General features: G+C 37.9%; 1 protein-coding gene across 9 annotated transcripts; it reads right to left on the bottom strand.

Moving 5' to 3' along the window:
* Positions 1-2,441: 2,441 nt before the first annotated feature.
* Positions 2,442-5,792, bottom strand: LOC112590788 (uncharacterized). Of its 9 annotated transcripts, XR_003114473.1 has the most exons (10): positions 5,029-5,792; positions 4,609-4,688; positions 4,248-4,451; positions 4,125-4,154; positions 3,979-4,059; positions 3,833-3,913; positions 3,696-3,767; positions 3,547-3,615; positions 3,042-3,450; positions 2,442-2,982 (listed from the first exon to the last, which is right to left on the bottom strand). XR_003114473.1 is itself a non-coding variant. In XM_025308253.1 (9 exons), the coding sequence occupies exons 2-9, from the start codon at positions 4,655-4,657 to the stop codon at positions 3,248-3,250; spliced, it is 780 nt and encodes a 259-aa protein (XP_025164038.1). In that variant the 5' UTR covers positions 4,658-4,688; positions 5,029-5,792; the 3' UTR covers positions 2,442-3,247. The 9 variants fall into 9 exon arrangements, 8 of the variants coding, with proteins under 8 accessions (XP_025164038.1, XP_025164039.1, XP_025164041.1 ...); XM_025308253.1 differs by having other exon boundaries at positions 2,442-3,450; positions 4,248-4,442; XM_025308254.1 differs by having other exon boundaries at positions 2,442-3,450; positions 3,833-3,898.
* Between the last annotated feature and the right edge of the window lie 10,381 nt (positions 5,793-16,173).

Consider the following 16,173-nt stretch of genomic DNA (forward strand, 5'->3'; position numbering starts at 1 on the left):
GCCGTGCGGCAATTTTTATTTTTATATATCTGTGAACGTTGTTGATAATGCAATGCAGGGGCATGACTACATAGTTTATCCATCCGGACGAGACACCAGGCATAATTAAGACCGAACTTCACTTGGTAAGTTCGTTTAATCTTATAATTCTCTGTTGGATGTGGAAAATAATTTTTAATATTATGATAGGTATCAACAAATATGTTACAACCCAGTTCTCGTAACGCACCACAGTTTGTGCTTTCTCCATCACAGGTTATTGAACGAACTTTTATATTTACTTCTGATGTTAAAGTTAACGTAATTTTAATTAATGCTGCTAATACAGAAGAACTCATTTGACATTTGAGGAAATACCCAATTGGCCATTTCCATGTTCCTTTCAAACTCACCAGTAGAAACACTAGTGCTTCTTTAGCTTCGATATCATTTCTTTCTACGGGGTGCGACGTTTCTTTTGAAGCGCCGACAAACCGCCGTCGGTCCGTGCGCCGCGGTCTTGCACCAACCAAGTGTTGGGCGCCAGGTGCAGCGAGTTGCACCACTCACCAACGACGAAGCTTCCCCGCGGCGCGCGAATCCGTCGGGTCCGGTAGCTCGAGATTAATTCGAGTCTGCAGACGGGAAGGGTTCGTCGGAAATCGGGAAAACGAGAAGGCGGGAAAGAATTAGAACGGCGCGACTTCTATGAAAATTCGCTTTATTCTGGTCGGAAGTCGGTACGTTCCGAATCTTCGCGGGACGGTATAGTTTCTCTCCGCCCGCTTACTCGCAAGTTCGCTACCGCTCGGCGCAACAAAACCAAATTTCTAACGATACCCGCAAACGCACGGAACACCAAAAACAAGCAGGCGGACGGTCTTACAATTACGGGCATCTCCCGGCGGCGTGGTCCTCGATAGTCGACGGGTCGGTCAGCCCGGTCGCGCGTCCAGCGGCAGCTCGGCTTCTCCGCAGCCTTGGCTTTCGGCCCGTCACGGCCCTCCTCTGCTTTTTCGGTACTCTTGGGAGCTCTCGGGAACTCTCCCTAGATTTCCTCTCTCTAGCGAGCGGCACACAAATCTTTCTCCCTCTTACGAGCGGCACACAAATCTTTTTCTCTTACGAGCGGTACACCAATCTTTTTCTCTCACGAGCGGTAATTCGGTCTTATCGGTTTTAGCCCAAAAACGAATCTGAATCTTGTCTTCGAGGCGAGAAACTCATCTCGTCATCGAGAGAGAAAAACGGATCTTCCCGTCTCTCGTTTTTTTTATCCCTGTTATTCCTTCCTCTCTTTTTCGTCCGGGAATCCTTCCGCGAATTCTGTTGACATCCGCGGAACGGATTCCTTGTCTCGCTCGCTCTCTCTCGGTCTCTCGCTCTCTCTCTCTCTCTCTCTCTCTCTCTCTCTCTCTCTCTCTCTCTCGCTCACGGCGTCTCACGAGCGTGGCTCTTTGTCCGTCTAGCCGTTGTCTTTGGCTAGCGACCCATACGTCGAGAACGTGTTCGACGGTAAATTGCTGCCTCATTCGTGTTGTCGTGTTAGCCTGCGAAATAATACACGGCAGCGGTAATCATTGCGGAATAACGATAAACTTTCGGCGACGGGACGAGAAAAGAGCGCACTCACCTGGCCGCGCCGGGCGGTGAGCGACGTCCTCGGCATCCTCCCTGGTCTTCCTGTCCGGGTGGCCGGCTCGGGAGGTCCATGGGCACAAATCTTGGGGGCGTGGGACCGTCGCACCTGCACGCTCCTAATTCTTAAGGCTAATTACTTGGGGGGGGGTAATTCGGCTTTCCCCCCCCCGCGATTCACGCTTACGGACCGAGGGTTTTTTCCTTGTGACGGGCGCCCCCACGGCCGCCACGTCACAGGGGATGTCATATCCATAATCGCAATGTCCAATGAATTTTTCTTGCTATTCATTCGATAACAATTGTTGTCGAATTGACATACTATCAAAAGTTAAACTGCAATCTGTATCTTCTTTTGGGCTGTTTTTCAATTTTTCTAAAATTTCTTTGTGAAAACCGGGTTCTGCATTTACTGTACAAGTCCAAGCCCTAAGTGAACTTGGATTAGGCAACACAAAATGTTGTCTATAAAAATATAATAGTAATATTATTACCTGAACAATTGCACAATTCTAGTAAAAGTGTTGTACATTAAATTATAAACTGTACAAGATGAATCTTTTTTAGCTCATAGAGCATACTTTTATGCTTGAAGTTATTCTTTATTCTTACAAAGAAATATTATATACTGACTGTAGTAAAATGAGTAGCAATAAATTGTTGCTCAGTAATTTTATTATTCATATTTAAACTAATATTACTAACTAACAGTAATTTCTCACTGATTGACTCACTGAATTTATCACAGTTAGTACACAATTCATATATTCTAGAAATGTAAATACTTAATATTTATATTTTTAAAGTATTATAAGCATGAAACATTAATGCAATAGTAAATTACAATATTGCTTGCATATAAAATGTTAAGAAAAAGTGTTTTATTAAAGAAATATTCCTTATTTAAGAAATATTCCAGTAAATAGTATTTAATAAGTGAATTATAAAATAATTAGTAAGGAAAAAGGCTAACTTATTCCAAAGAACATAAATCTCCACAAAACGTTCTAAAGTATGTTCTGCTGACATCCTAACGATCAACCGCAGAACAATCTGTAGACATCCTTTAGAGATTTTGCACTGTGTGGAGTTAAAGAAGATAAAGAAGATAACCCAACTTGTTACAATTAAATGCATAATTATCTAAGTATTGATTATGTATACTTGCTTATGTAAAATGGTTTTCATGCATTTTTTGTGATGAAATTGCAGCGCTCCAAGTTATCACAATTATAACTCAGCAAACACAATGTAACATGTAACATACTTGTTAGTTGTAATATACGAGATATGAAAAAATACTTACCTTTTACTAGAAGAGGCATAAAATGCAAATGAAAAAAAGGAAGAGACGTGCAAACATACCTACAGAAGTTATAAACTTTAAGAGAATGGTAATAAAGCGTAAGTGCGAACTGTTTTACCTCTTCGTTGTAACGCCTGCCACGAGAGGCCTTGTTTCTGTTCAATTTTTCGTTGTTTATAATATGTTTGAATGTAGTTTGAAACTGACTACTTAAAATATCAAATGATTCCTCATGTAATATTTTTTTGTTCTTGGCTTCTTTTAGCAGATTGGCTATTTTAACATTTGATCTTTTCCTTTGCCGATTTAATAATTTGACTTTATTTAATTTAAATTGACTTTATTTAAAGCAGATGTTAATTTATTTTTCATTAACTTTTTTTGCTCTTGTAACAACCGCTGATAAGTATCTGCTACATTTTCCAATTGTTTCTTACGATCGTTTTTCAACGATTCCATCAGAGCTGTCAAACATTCATTTTCTGCTTTTAGAGTTTCAATTTGTAATAATAAATTATGTGGCTTATCTGTAATAATATATTTATTTTTATACATTATCTCTGTAAAAACAAAAAATTTATTTGTATTTTCAATACCAAACTTCTAGGCATATGCGTACATACCTTCTGCAGGATCAGATACAATATGTACATCCATGTTAAAATTTGCATCTTTCCCAACAGTTCTTTCTGCTGAAAGAAATAGTTTCTTAATTTCATTTTAAAATTTGTAATAATTATTAATATGCTTAATATGTTTAATAAACATATACCTTCTGTAAGATCAGGTACAATATTTTCATCCATGCTACAAATGGTAGGACCTACAGCTGTTGCGACAGTTACTGTCAATTAGAGTATTTTATTGATATTGCTATTATAAGGAATATATTAGTAATTAAACACATACCTTCTCTGCTGTCAGTAAGATCAAGTGCAATATTTTCATCCATGCTACACATGGTAGAACCTGCAGCTGTTGCAACAATTACTGTCAATTAAAGTATTTTATTAATATTGTTATTATAAGGAATATATTAGTAATTAAACACATACCTTCTCTGCTGTCAGTAAGATCAGGTGCAATATTTTCATCCATGCTACACATGGTAGAACCTGCAGCTATTGCGACAATTACTGTCAATTAAAGTATTTTATTAATATTGTTATTATAAGGAATATATTAGTAATTAAACACATACCTTCTCTGCTGTCAGTATTAACATGTCCATCTATTAACAATATTTCAAAATTATAAATTTTATAATATAATAATTGTTAATATTAATCAAGAACAATATTTATTAATAAAATTAAACACTTACATAAATTTATTAGATTATTTAATTCTTTCAATGGGTCTGTTTGTAGCATTAAAAATTCTGTTGGAATTGCATTTATTTTTAATCTTTTTCTTTCTCGTCCAGAAAGAAATTCTTTTTTAAAATGTCGCTCCCAAATTATACTACTTGTAGTTATAGGGCAGTGTATTTTATTTTTAATAGCTGTAGTCCATTTATCTAATAAAACTATATATTACTATATAGCTATATATATAATATATATATAACTATATATATAACTATAAATATATATATAACTATATATATATAACTATAAATATATATATAACTATAAAAATAATATTCTACATAAAATGTTACAACATATATTTAATATACTTACTTAAAGAAAGAAATTCCACAGTTTTTTCTTTGTACATTTTGACATTCATCTATGATACACTTGTGCGGCATGTTGACTTCCTTTATGTTAATAATGGTATAATTTATTTTATAGGCTATATTTATTACTTACTCTTAAAGGCAATTTATTGCAGAAATACTTGCGTGTTTTTGCTGAAAATTATGCAGTTTCCTGGCCATTCTGCTGAATTTTCGTTATATATCAAGGCCTGATTTTTTTATGAAAATCCCACAAAATAGCCAGTAAACCATGTAATTTCCAGCAAAATAACCAGGAAGATTTCCACATGAACACGCAAGTAATTCAACAAGAAAAATCGTACTGTGTGGCAATGGCTTTAATCATTTATAAGAAGAATATTTTGTAAGTTCTTTTTCGATATAAATTTAATATACATACTTTTATATTTTCCCAAATTCTTACACTACACTACACACTACACACTATGCGGCCATATGCTCACAATGTAAACAACATTCCTTGTGCGCTTATTTGGCGCACGCGCAGCAACGCACTTTTAGCACATACTTTTGGGGGACAGAAATGTAAAGTCAAAATATAAGAAGTTAGCAGTCTAGTTGTTATATAGAAGTCTGTGGTCCACATGGATACTCTGAGTCGGCTATGAGTGCGTGCGTGGTGGGGGAAATCAGAAAAGAGGTGTGGACATTGGCAACGTAGTTCATGTGCACGGTTGTGCAGAGGGCGCCTCACACTGGGCTCGGCTTTTAGGATTTTTGTATCTTCTTGCTCTCTCGCCGATTACAAGTGGAGGGTAGGTTTCTAAATTAACCTAGGCGTGTTCTTCTTCTCTTTATTGCGCACGTGCCTGCCAGTTGCAGAGCACGTGAATCGCAGGTACGGCTTATGTGCCTCGAAGATACAAAAAACAATTTTTGCTCTCGCACGACATACGAGTCACAGCGGGACTCGTATGTGTATGTGTGGGCCGAACGGAGCCGATGCTCCTGCCTGCCTGCCCTCGCACACTCTCGATCGCGTGTAAAAATCGCGGTGTCACATACGACAATGGAAGAATGATCAAGCTATGAACTAGCGATCGTATATCCGTGAGCTCTGTGAGCGCTTCCAACGATTACTAAATCGTTACTCTTTTTCCCCGCACGAGTGACACTTGCGCGCGTTCTATAGCGCCGCACGGAAAACGGATGCGTGCGCTTTGGGGAGCTCAAAGTCCCCACAGGCTAAAAGTCGCCCGTGACCTCTCTCCTTCTTTCTGGTAATACTAAAGACTCAGCTCTCTAGGTAAATTTTCGTATTGACAAACTGGTCCTCGAGACCTGGCGATAATTGAAGAGCGATGGCAATACCGACTATTTTAGCTATCTAAAAATAACACGACATTTATACCATGCTATATTTCGATTTTACCATGGCGATACAAATTACCGACAATACAAAAATTTATGTATCGTTACTATGATAAGTCTATTGCGTTGTTTGAATTTTTCGCACTTGACTCCTTCATTCTTACTTCTTTCTGTTGTCTTTTACTACTAAAAGTAACTCTAAAATTCTAAAACAACTATCCAAGAGGTTTATAAGTCTTGTTTAGAATTGCTTTTAGCGATAAAAGAGAGTTCACCTACGAAAAACAGTTAAAAATATTTTAAATATGATTTATATTTGTCTTTTATATAAACCAAGTTAAATTCGAAAACCAATGTATTAATTTAAAAAATAATTTAATTCAAAAATGTTCTTAAGATGCATTCAAATTAAATTTGATGCTTTAGATTAACTTTGTCCAGGCGCATATATAGATCATATTAATATTTAATATACATCTAACTAAAACTGAGTCCAAATTAGATATTTGAAATAAATAAAATTTTAATTAACACTTAACTTTGTTTTTATTCGAGTTTAACTCGATCCACATAAAGGACAAATATGATATTATATATAAAATATATTTAACTGCTTTTCGCGAGCATAATAAAAGCCTATATTATAATTTGTATTGCACTAGAAAAGGCGTATAAATATGTTTTTACTTCAGTAGAAAAAATACACTATATTAAAAGGTTTTTCGATCTGTGAAACGTTATATTAATTGCGAAGGCGACAGAGCACCTTTTCCGATAATCTAAATATCCGACAGCACGAATTGAATTATGGGTTACAACTGCCGACATAGAATGGATTACTGATTGCAGTGGTGGATAAGTGATGGTAGAAAAGCGAGTATAACACACCGTAGAAAAACAAAAATTCTGACGGCACTGTATCATTATAACTAGAGTTCTATTACGGTGTATTATACTCTTATTTGAAAAAGAGACAGATCCTCTTATATCGTCTGTATCTTACTCTACTCGCGTGTTTACCCCCACCATTGCAATCAGCAATCCATTTAATGTGTCGATAGTTGCAACGAATGAAACTTGTATCTTTAACAACTTAATGTTCGGTTGAGATGATCAAATATATTCTTGGAACAGAAACGTCCTATTAAAATTTTTTTAATGTTGCAACCGAATTTTCAGTTGATTCCTAAAAAACCGAAAGTTTGGTTATTGTTGGAACTGGAATTCAGTTACATCAATTATATAGTTTTCTGCGTATACAGGGTGTCCTATTTTAATGTCCCACCCCAAATAACTCTTCAGTATTGAAGTTTCAAGGAAAATGATCTAAATAAAAATTATAGGGATTTAAGTGAGCTACCTTATGATGACCCTGACTTTAACCTTGATCTCTATTTTCAAGGTCATTTAAAGGTCAACTTGCGATTTTTAGATGGAAACCCTTATTTTTATTACACTATTTTTTTCTACTAGTTAATTTGTAGAACTTTTGTCTAAAACATTTTTTTATTTGTCTAATATTTTCTGAGATATTTGAGGAAAACTTGATAACTTTTTCAATATTTAACTTACGATATCTCGCTAACTATTTGTCGGAAGAAAAAGTGATACTAGACTTTCTTGCTTTATTTAGCCTTAAGAATACATTGTTACAATAGCGCCCTGATTTTTGTTAATTTGATGATTTTGAAATTTCTAAAAATCAGTAAGTTAACAAAAGTCAAGGTGCTATTGTAGCAATATATTCTTGAGACTAAGTAAAACAAGAAAATCTAATACCACTTTTTCTTCCGACAAATAGTTAGCGAGATATCGTAAGTTAAATATTGAAAAAGTTATCCAGTTTTCCTCAAATATCTAAAAAAATATTAGACAAATAAAAAAATGTTTTAGACAAAAGTTATTCAAATTAACTAGTAGAAAAAAACAGTGTAATAGAAAATTAGGGTTCCTATTTAAAAAATGCAAGTTGATCTTCAATTGACCTTGAAAATAGAGATAAAGGTCAAAGTCAAGGTCATCATAAGGTAACTCACTTAAATCCCTACAACTTTTATTTAGATCATTTTCCTTCAAACTTCAATACTAAAGAATTATTAGTGTGGTCCGTTACTTTTGGGACATCCTGTATATCTTATACATTAGACGTGATGACTTGTTACATGCGTGGTAGCAGGAAAAGATACTTTATAAAACTGGTTTTGCTTATGAATAGCCTACGTTATATAACCTTACGTTATATAATAGCCTTGGAAGGACTACAAAAACGCAATGTAATTATGTGAAGAAACAATGACGCAGCAACAAGGACCTATTATATATGGCGTGCGCGTGAAATAACTTGCAATATGTCTTAATTTGTCGGGACGGTAAGACGTATTGGAAAGATTCAAATTCCGTTTTAAATTTTCGTAAGTGAAATACCGTGCGATTAACGTGCGAAAACTGTGCTTAAAAGACTTTACGAAATTCAACAAGAATAAGTTATCACTATAATAAGACAGTTGCTAAAAGAATTTGATCTCTTAACTTTAATTTCTTGACATTAAAGTTGTGAAGAATATCTAGATTATTAAACAGTACAATGAAAGTGTTCTTCTATGTTTTCTTAATAATTACACTGACAACGTTCAGCCTAATATCACTTGGAATGTCAAAAAGTATCTGTCCAACAACACAGATTCCGTCTACGACCGACATAGGAGTGTCAGAAAGAGTACCTCCAGCAACACAACTTCCGTCTACGACGGATGTAGGAACGTCAGAAAGAATACCTTCATCAACACAGCTTCCATCTGCGACTAACATAAGAATGTCAGAAAAAGTCCATCCAGTGACACAGCTTCCGTGTACGACCGACATAGGAATATCAAAAAGAATCCGTCCAACAACACAGCTTCCGTGTACAACCGATATAAGAATGTCAAAAAAAGTCCGTCCAACGGCACAGCTTTCATCTACGACCAACACACCTTCAACATCATACGAATCATTGATTGATATACGTGTTATTATAGACACCCCGCAATTTAACGTAGTAACCTGCTCACCAGGAAAACTAAAAGACCCACGCGGAATATGTCGCAACAGGGAATAGTGTTAAAGACAAGCAGATAATTATCAATTAAAAATTTGTTATTTTTAATTGTAACAAAAGAAATTATACAGGCGTTCATGGCCCACATAAAGTGTGACGACATAAAAACTCTAAAACTATTTGTTGTATCAAAAAATTGTTTATGACAAAACTTCACTATATTCGAGAAGTCTTTTTAACCGTATAAACAAATTTACACCCACGCTTTCCCCTGAAAAGAGATGGAAGGTAACTTTGTAATTTCAAATCAAACCTCCTATAAAATGTTACACATTTCTATGGGATTCTACAGAAAAAAACAAGTAAACTTTATCTGAGAAATTTCTTGAAAAAATATTTTTGTCGAAAGTTATAAATAAAATTAAACTTTACAATAAAATATAATGCATTTAAACTAAAGTAATAAAACCATAAAATAAATAAAAAACTTCATAGTTTTTCACATGTCTTATTTTACTAAATGTTTGAACTGTTGACCATTCACATTTAAACACTTTGACTGTGTTGACCATTCACATTTAAACACTTACTAATTCTTTTACAAAATTTTGTCTATCTCTAAACAATATTTGTGGGGTTACGTTAGCGTAAGCTTGACGTATTCTTCATTTTAAATCTTTTTTCGTCGTAGGTGGTTAAAACAACTTTTTCTTTGATACATCCCCATGGTTAAAAATGGATGACTATACTAATGCGTGTATGTGTACTATGTATTTATGTTTTTTTTTGTTTGTATCAACTTTCTTGTCTTTGTTTTTATTGAGAGACTTGAATAGAGTACAATATCCTTCATATCATAGAGTTCAATATCCTACACATTCATCGATTTGAAAAACTAATATAAGCTTATATATGTTCAGTCAGTTCTAAGTTGACTTTCGTGGTATTATTTTCGAAAAGCATGGCTTGATTTCATAGAACATAGAAGTTTATATGCTAATTATTTGCTAATTCCGGAAGAATGTGAGAAAAATTCTCGACATGAAGCAGAACTATCCCAGTAAACACAGTTACATTACATTGTCGTAATGTAATAAAATATAACACGTAATATAACATGTACGTTACAAGTAACTGTTACGTCCTAGAGGAGGAGCGCAACCTTTCCGTTCGCGGGAAAGGCGAACCTCGTTCGTCACATGTGTGTCAGGGAATGGGTCAGGGATTCGACGGATCCCTTTCACTCGCTGACGTACGACGAGAGGTCCGTTTTTCGGTCAGGGACGCGAATTCCTTTACCGGGAATAGGACCATGAGTCGACTGCTGGAAGGTGGGATGATTTTGAAATTAATTAGTGAAAATAGATTAATAATAAATTTTTTAAAAATAAGGATAACAAACAAAATACTACAACGGCGCGATTTAGAATATGACAATTTACAGTTACGCGAATGATTGTATGCGTATGTGTGTGTGTGTGTGGGTGTGAAGTAGAAAAAAAAGGGAACGAAAAAAAGGAAGGAATACGAATAGAAAGTTAGTCGGATGAGGGGCAACGAGAGCGGTCTGGCGAGTTGAGGGGAGTGGACAGTTCGGAAAAAGGGACAGGAGAATAAGAAATTGAAGGGCTCGAGGGGGTGGACGCGCGTGTAGGAGAAGAGGAAGGAGCAGGGGATGACCGTTGAGGGAGAATGTAGGGTGGTATAAAGAGGAGTGACGGATCTGGGTTATAGTTAGTTTCTAATGAAATATTGATATTCGCTCGGAGGTATTGAGAGTTAGATTTCTATTGCAGCGGGATCTCTGGTTTCAAAAATTGATTCGAACGAGTCAATAACTCTTTGAATAGACACAGTGGTATGATATTAGTGATCCACTGAAATGGATTCAATAATAACGGGTGAAATTAATAAAATGATGGTATAAAGGTAGAGAATAAATAAACTTACTGTTGTCTAAGATGACTTGTTCAGGAAAAGAGAACAGAGGCTGCCACTTTGCATGAGTGTACCTCTCAGGATCTCTCGGGATCGGTCCAGTGCCCATACTAGCACGTTACACACAGCAATTCGTTGATAATTATTGAGAATGATGAAAATTTGTCATAACCCGAGTGACTGGATATTAACTTGTCACAGTCTGAATGTCTGAATGACTGAATATCTCAATGCCTGAATATCAGAAAGTACTCGCAATCTGAAAGCCGAACTTGTGGTTCTGATTTGGGTGCTGGTCAGGCGAAGAATGAATTCACCTTTTCGTTTAATTAAAAACGTCGCCTCGGTTGAGAGAGGGTGAGAGAGTAGGGTTTTGGAAGTTGCGTCAGGGTTCGAAGGTTTATGTCCAAATATGGGCATAGAACTTTGTTAATAACATTTTCGGAGGTGGGATTTTAGAGTTGCGTCGCAGTATCTCTAAGATAATTATTGTAAAGAATGGGGTATTGTGGTGATAAGAGATTTCATTATCTCGCTAGTTTTAATAAGAGTTGTTGGGTAATATATTTTATGACGGGACGTGGAAAAGCTGTGAGTTCTGAAGGATTAACAAAATCAGATATCGACTGGTCAGTCCGGGAAGTGACAGCGGATCTTCCTGACAAATAACTAGAGGACTTTGGTCTAAGGGGAAATAAAAAAGAAATCGGTATGTGACATCGGTATGTGTCATTGTGCTCGAAGGGTCACGGAACATGTTAGTTGAATATAAAATTTGAACATTTGAAGCGAGCAACATAACATCAATTCGCTCTATTTATAAAAGAAGCTAGAATACGCGGAGTCCACAGGACGTAACACAACATACATGTTAGTTGTAATTTCCCACTTATAGAAGGTTACAATTATATTAGGTATGCAAATGAATAATCCAATTTTTTCAGCTACATTCAAGGTTTATTTTAAAAGAAAGTAAATTAAATTGTTCAATCAAAGTATTCGCCGTTGCTTTCTATAACTTTAAGCCATCTTTCAGGCAGCTGATGAATTCCATCTCGGTAAAATGTTACGTCTTTGGACACGATAAAGTCGTCAAGCCAATTTCGGATCTCATCTACTGATTGGAAGTGCATATCGGACAAGGCATGTTGCATCGACCGGAACAATAATCGGATGGAGCAATGTCTGGTGAATATGCTGACTGTGCTGCAAGACGTCTCAGCCAAGATTCATTATGGTGTCTTTTGTATTGGAAACAATGTGTGGCCTGGCGTTGTCATGTAACAATTTGTCATGTAACAACTGGACGTTCTCCTTTGCCAGTATACGGGCGTTTTCGTTCCAATTCTTGATTCAAGCAGATTAATTGACGTTGGTAGCAGTCCGCAGTAACTATTTCACCCGGTTCCAACAACTCATAATAAAGCACGCCCTTGATATCCCACCAAATGCAAAGAAGAACCGTCTTTCCGAAGCGATTGGATTTTGCGATCGATTTTGATGATTCACCGGGATTTACCCATGACTTTCTGCGTTTCCGATTATCATAGAGTATCCATTTCTCATCGCCTGTAACGATTTTCCACAAGAGAGACTTTCGACGCTGCTTATTGAGAAGAGGAAGACACGCTGCCACTCGTTGATTTTTGTTGGTTTCAGTGAGTTCATGCGGTTAGGCACCCATTTTCCTTCTTTCTGGATCTTTCCCATCTCATGTAGGCGTTTGGAAATCGTTTGCTGCGTTACTCCCAACTGTTCTGCAAGCTCTTTTTGTGTTTGTGCCGAATTCTCAGCGAGCAGTTGTTCCAAATCTTCATTATCGCACTTTGGAGGGCCTCCAGGGCGTTGTTTGTCGATTAGACTGAAATTACCGCTTTTAAACCGCTTAAACCAAAATGCGCACACATCGTACGATATAATACCTTCGCCGAGAAAGGAACAAATTGATTCGCACGCTCTTGCAGTATTTTTTCCTTGTCGGAATTCGTAAAGAATGCAGTGTCGGCTATGCATCTTATCTCTTGCCATTTTCGACTGTACTGAACTGAATACTTTTGAAGGTTATGTTGGGCCTTTCGCCAAACTATATGTTCTTTTTAACAGCTATATGTCAACATTGCATAATCTCAAAAGAGCGGTAAAATCTATTCAATTTAAAATTGATTTCATAACTGCTTAAAATAATTTGGATTTTTCATTTGTACACCTAATATAACAGAAGGTAAAACTCATGTTTAAGGGATCCACTTTAGATAACTTTGTCCATTACATATATTATTAAGAAGTTTCCTGAGTAATATTCAAGAGGTTTTTGTCGCTGCTCATTGTTTATTAAAAAGTTATAAATAAATGAAATTTTATAAATAGAGCCCATTTTCTTTAAACATGATGTACATTAACAATGTCAAATAGTACATACAAGGTGAGTAAAAAGTACCGAGACGGTGAAATGTCTCGAAAACTAAGCATTTTAGAGAAAAATGTTCTAAATAAAAGTTATAGGGCTTCAAAAGATCTATTTACTGGTGCTATGAGTTCTACCTTGGATGACGTCGCCAAGGTCAGACCAAAGTCATCTGGAATTTTTCAAATAGAAACCCTCATTTTTCATTGCATATTCTTGTAGCTTATCTCGAGAGCTTTCCAAAATACTATAACAAAATATTTTTTCATTGAGTACTTTTCGAGTTATGGAGCTCAAAGGTTACATTACCGGCATTAGTACTACCCACAGTGTACCACGTGGAGGTTGCACGGTCGGATTTACACCTCTTTGTGTGTGTGTGTGTGTGTGCGTGTGCGTGCGTGCGTGCGTGCGTGCGTGCGTGTGTGTGTGTGTGTGTGTGTGTGTGTGTGCGCGCGCGTGTGCATGCGTGCGTGCGTGCGTGTGTGTGTGTGTATGTGTGTGTGTATGTGTGTGTGTGTGTGTGTATGCGTGAGTGTGTGTGTGGGTGCATGCGTGCGTGCGTGCGTGAGTGCGTGCGTGCGTGTGGGTGTGGGTGCGTGCGTGCGTGCGTGCGTGTGGGTGTGTCACAGCAGAGATAAGGACCCACGGTTCGTCACTCCCGTAGTATTTTTTGACTCCAAACCCTCTTTGCCGTGTGTGTGTGTGTGTGTGTGTGTACGCGCGTGAGTGCTTGCGTGCGTACGAGCGTGCGTATGTGCACGCGCAAGTATTTGGCGATAATTATAGCAAATGTTCGAATTGCCTTCCGTTCATCGCTTGATAGTGTACTAGCCTTAATAAGAAAGAATCTCTGACATTTCTTAATATGTCGACGGTTATGAAATTCATTTCATCAGTTATACTTTGTTTTAATTCGTTGACGTTTGCGGGTTTAGTTTTATAAACTCGTTCTTCCAAGAATCCCCATAAGAAGGAGTCAAGTGGTGTCAGATCAGGAGACCTTGGAGGCCATTCAATTGTTCCTCGTCTCCCAATCCATCTGTTTGGGAAGATTTCATCCAACAACCTTTGTACCCTTAATCTAAAATATGCTGTTGCTCCATCTTGCTGAAACCACATGCGATCAAAATTGATAAGAAAGATGTTTCATAGTTCTGCACTGAATGCGTGTAGCAATACTGATTATTTAATTTGTCACTGATAATTGTCACTCAAATTGAACACGTTTAATTGATATGCAACAAGAGGTAATATTTAAAACACTGAGATTTAAAACGAAAAAACACAGCAATAAAACAAAAAATACAACAACACCGAAAAGCGTAAAATATGGTTGTTGGGAATCCGGACGTCGTGACGGGAGGCAACGGACCGCTGCAAGTCAGGAGCGCCATCGGAGGAGGCGGCAGGAGGCGCTGAAGATCCGGACGTTGTGAAGGGAGACGGCGGACAGCCGCAGGTCTGGAGCGCCGACGGAGAAGGCAGCAGGAGCCGCTGAAGATCCGGGCGTCGTGAGGGGTGGCGGCGGACAGCCGCAGGTCTGGAGCACTTCTCGATAGAGAAGTCAGAACCGATGCAAAGAGCGAAGGTCTCTCCCAGTGAGAAAGACGGCGCAAGCCGTCTTTCACGAGTGCCGCCGATGTAGGCGACGCCAGTCAGTACAGAGTGTATCTCTCACCCTGAGGACTATGAGAATGCTCCTCAAGAGCCCCAAAATACCACTTAAATAATAAAAAACAAAGAAGAAGTAGCAATATTCTCACTCGCAAAAGTCAGACAAGCGAAGACGAAAAAGAAAAAACGGGAGCATGTTGATGCCTGCGTAACTAGGCAACCAGCCATGTGTGCCCATCCAATTCGCGTCGTCATTCTTCTGCTACAAGAACATCGTTATGGCCCCGAATGAGTCACTTTGTGAGAATGATCATGCTGATCTCCTGCGACGCTAGGTCGCGCGACTCTCAACCATTTGCCTTTTTCAAACATTTCCGCCCGCCTTCGGGAACGGAGTTTTCGAATTCGTTTCGAATGGTAATACACACAGTTTTGTGATTGGCCGTTTGAGAATAGTGGTTGCGGTTCGGATCGTTACTACTCGAGTAAGACCGTCCTGCCCAGGGTGAAGCTCCTGCACGCGTGCTAGGGGCCATTTCGCAGGAAGATAACGTTCGTCTATCATCAGTACAAGAGATCCCTTCTTGATTTGGTTGGAAGAATGATACCACTTGGACATTGCGTGGTAGCGTTGGAGGCATTCAGCGGACCATCGAGACCAAAAATGTTCCAGCTTCTGACGAAGTAGTTTCCAGCGAGCCGGGTGACATGAATATCGCTTAAATTGGGCTCGGGGTTCGTAGTAAGAGGTTCTCCTACTAGGAAATGTCCTGAAGTGAGCGATGTGAGATCATCTGCATCGTCTGAAAATGGACAGAGAGGACGAGAATTTAAAACGGCTTCTATCTAAATTAGAAATGTTGAGAGCTCTTCATATGTGAACACTGAGTCTCCGATAAGTCTGAGGAGATGATATTTGGTGGACTTGACGGCTGCTTCCCATTTTCCACCAAAATGAGGTGCTGAAGGAGGATTAGAAAGCCAAGTAGTACCATCGTTTGCTAGCAGGGCTGAGAGTTCTTTCAGTTCCTTTGATGTTGAATCAAATAGCCGTCGTAATTCTGCATCAGCTCCCACGAAATTTGTTCCACGGTCACTGTACAGTGTCGCACAGATACCTCGACGTCCTGCATCTTTTGTATGCTGCTATGAAAGCTTCCGTCGTGTAATCGGTTACAAGTTCGATATGCACAGCGGAGGTGGAGAAGCACACGAAA

Source organism: Harpegnathos saltator, unplaced genomic scaffold, assembly GCF_003227715.2.
Source record: "Harpegnathos saltator strain DR-91 unplaced genomic scaffold, Hsal_v8.6 scaffold145, whole genome shotgun sequence".
Classification (NCBI taxonomy): Eukaryota; Metazoa; Arthropoda; class Insecta; order Hymenoptera; family Formicidae; genus Harpegnathos; species Harpegnathos saltator.

Bases quoted from the DNA above. Each gene is read 5' to 3' on its own strand.
- LOC112590788 (XM_025308251.1), bottom strand. From the start codon at position 4,657: ATGAATGTCAAAATGTACAAAGAAAAAACTGTGGAATTTCTTTCTTTA. The intron at 3,914-3,978 runs GTATGTGTTTAA...TTTAATTGACAG, and splicing joins TCTTACTGACAGCAGAGAAG to TAATTGTTGCAACAGCTGCA. The intron at 3,451-3,546 runs GTATGTACGCAT...ATATTATTACAG, and splicing joins TGTATCTGATCCTGCAGAAG to ATAAGCCACATAATTTATTA.